General features: G+C 38.5%; 1 protein-coding gene across 1 annotated transcript; it reads left to right on the top strand.

The window, feature by feature from the left end:
* Positions 1–228: 228 nt before the first annotated feature.
* On the top strand, positions 229–1,209 carry LOC116589925 (olfactory receptor 11H7). Its single transcript, XM_032341661.1, has one exon. It carries the CDS (start codon positions 265–267, stop codon positions 1,207–1,209), a length of 945 nt encoding a protein of 314 aa, XP_032197552.1. The 5' UTR covers positions 229–264.
* Positions 1,210–2,579: the final 1,370 nt, after the last annotated feature.

The raw sequence follows: 2,579 nt of genomic DNA, 5'->3' as shown, positions 1-2,579 counted from the left end.
TTTCTTTCTACCAAAAGAAAGGTGAAATTTAACTGATTGTCAGTGGGCACAAATAGTTCAAGCAGCCTAGAATTGTACATTTACAAAGAATCAGGACGAAATGGCTCACTCAGAACAGAGCAGGATTTATTCAAGTCTTGTTGTAGGATTTTTAATACATTTGTCTGATCACTCAAATTGCCTGTCCTAAGAAAAGTTTCAAAGGTTTCAGTAGCAAAGTGACTTACCACTATCTATCTGTCTTCTCTCCACAGTCTGGATACCATGAATAAGTCAGGGATATCTACTGTGACACAGTTTATCTTGTTGGGCTTTCCTGGTCCCTGGAAAATACAGATCACCCTTTTCTCAATGATTTTGTTGATCTATATCTTGACTCTAACTGGGAATACAGCCATCATTTGTGCAGTGAGATGGGACCATCGGCTCCATACCCCTATGTATGTGCTCCTGGCTAACTTCTCCTTCCTAGAAATCTGGTATGTGACTTGCACAGTCCCCAACATGTTGGTCAATTTTCTTTCCAAAACCAAGACCATATCATTCTCTGGTTGCTTCACTCAATTCTACTTCTTCTTTTCACTGGGCACAACTGAGTGCTTCTTCCTCTGTGTCATGGCCTATGATCGGTACCTGGCCATCTGCCATCCACTGCACTATCCCTCCATTATGACTGGGCAGCTCTGTGTCACTCTGGTGTCTCTTTGTTGGCTCACTGGTTTCCTTGGACATGCAATTACTATTTTCTTCATTTCTCAACTACCCTTTTGTGGTCCCAACATTATTGATCACTTTCTGTGTGATGTGGACCCACTGATGGCATTGTCCTGTGCCCCTGCACCCATCATAGAGCATGTATTCCATTCTGTGAGCTCTCTTATCATCATTACCACCATTTGGTACATTCTTGGGTCCTATGCCCTGGTGCTCAGAGCTGTCCTTAAGGTTCCTTCTTCAGCTGGGCGGCAAAAAGCCTTCTCTACCTGTGGATCCCATTTAGTTGTAGTGTCTTTGTTCTATGGAACCATAATGGTGATGTATGTGAGTCCCACATCTGGTGACTCCGTTGCTATGCATAAGATCATCACACTGATATACTCTGTAGTGACACCAGTCTTAAACCCCATCATCTATAGCCTACGCAACAAGGACATGAAATTTGCCCTCCGTCAGGTCATTTGTGGAATGAAAATAATCCAACCTTTGTGAAAAGGTTTTGTCAAAAACAGTGATTCATTTTCTGAAAGTCAAACAGTAATCCTCTTCTTTCAACCCAAATGGACTTGGCTTTATTCATAACCATGATGGTCCTGTGTTGCAAGGCAAAATTCATCATGTTTTTTACTGTATTTTGATGCACTTATAGTTTCACAAATGTGTTTCCATGGAAAGAGATTTCCTCCCCTTACAAAGAAAAAAATAACTCTTAAAAATCTTAATATTTATTTCCAGGAAAGTTTAGACTTTTTCAGTATGCAATTTCTGTCCATACAACTTTGTTAAAAGATATTAATTATGTTGGTTATTTGCTTATATGGCTGTCTAATGTTTTGCCAAAAAGACACATAACACATAAAATGCCTTTTGTCCTGGATTTTTGGCAGAATATTCTGGTTTTCCTACAGATCATACAAATCTTTCACCTTTTATTGGATTTTGGCAGACACCCCACACATCAATATTGGTACAATATTGGTACACTATTGGTAACTTCGGTTTCACAGTTCTTACTCATTACCCTCATCAACTGTATACAAGGGGAGACTGGAAGTTTGGTATAAGCCATGAGGAAAAATATATTTGGTGAGTTGTTAGTATGTAATTACCACAAAGAAAATGGGCCATAACAGAAGCAAACTGAATTCCCACCTGTAACAGAGCAAATATAGAATACTCACCTTTAGCCTAGTTAGGGCTTATGGAAAGTAACAAACTTAGACCATCTTGAAAGGGATTTCACCCAAAAGCACTACTTGGAGAATAAAACAACCCCAAAAGTGAGTCTATATGGTGTGCATCACCAGAATCCAGGGATGAAAGAAGTCCTAAGTAGTCAATCAATGAAGAATTACCTATACCATAGAACTACAGTTTAGAGAGCACCCCACACCACCACCAAAAAAAGCGCTCCATGAGAGAAAAATCAACATACAAATTTCTGTCAAATAATAGGGCAACAATATCAGTCAAGGAAAAGCTTTTCACCTTTACTTTTCTCCTACCTGGAACCTAGAGTAAACAAAGGCAGCGTAGTCATGTGGGAGAAGAGGAGTAAAAAGGCAGAGGAAAAGAAATACATCAAGCCTGAGTCAGACCCAGTCTTGAGGAATAAGTTTTAACTTGGATAAAAAAAAATTAAAATTTTGGCTTTAGACCTTCCAGATCTGGATAAATAAAACCCTGTATTAATGCTAAAGATAATCAGAAAACTACCACATTGGCCCAAGGTATTAATCACAGATGGAGAAAATTGAACATCAGAAAATATTTGAAGTAGAAGTGGTGAGAAAAATTAAAATTCCTTTGTATTTATACCCTACCAAGTCTAAAACAAGCAATTAAATAATTAAAGTAAAAAA

This window comes from Mustela erminea, chromosome 5 (assembly GCF_009829155.1).
Source record: "Mustela erminea isolate mMusErm1 chromosome 5, mMusErm1.Pri, whole genome shotgun sequence".
NCBI classification, from domain to species: Eukaryota; Metazoa; Chordata; class Mammalia; order Carnivora; family Mustelidae; genus Mustela; species Mustela erminea.
Note: the sequence above shows the minus strand (reverse complement) of the source record. Positions and strands in the feature narration are given on the sequence as shown.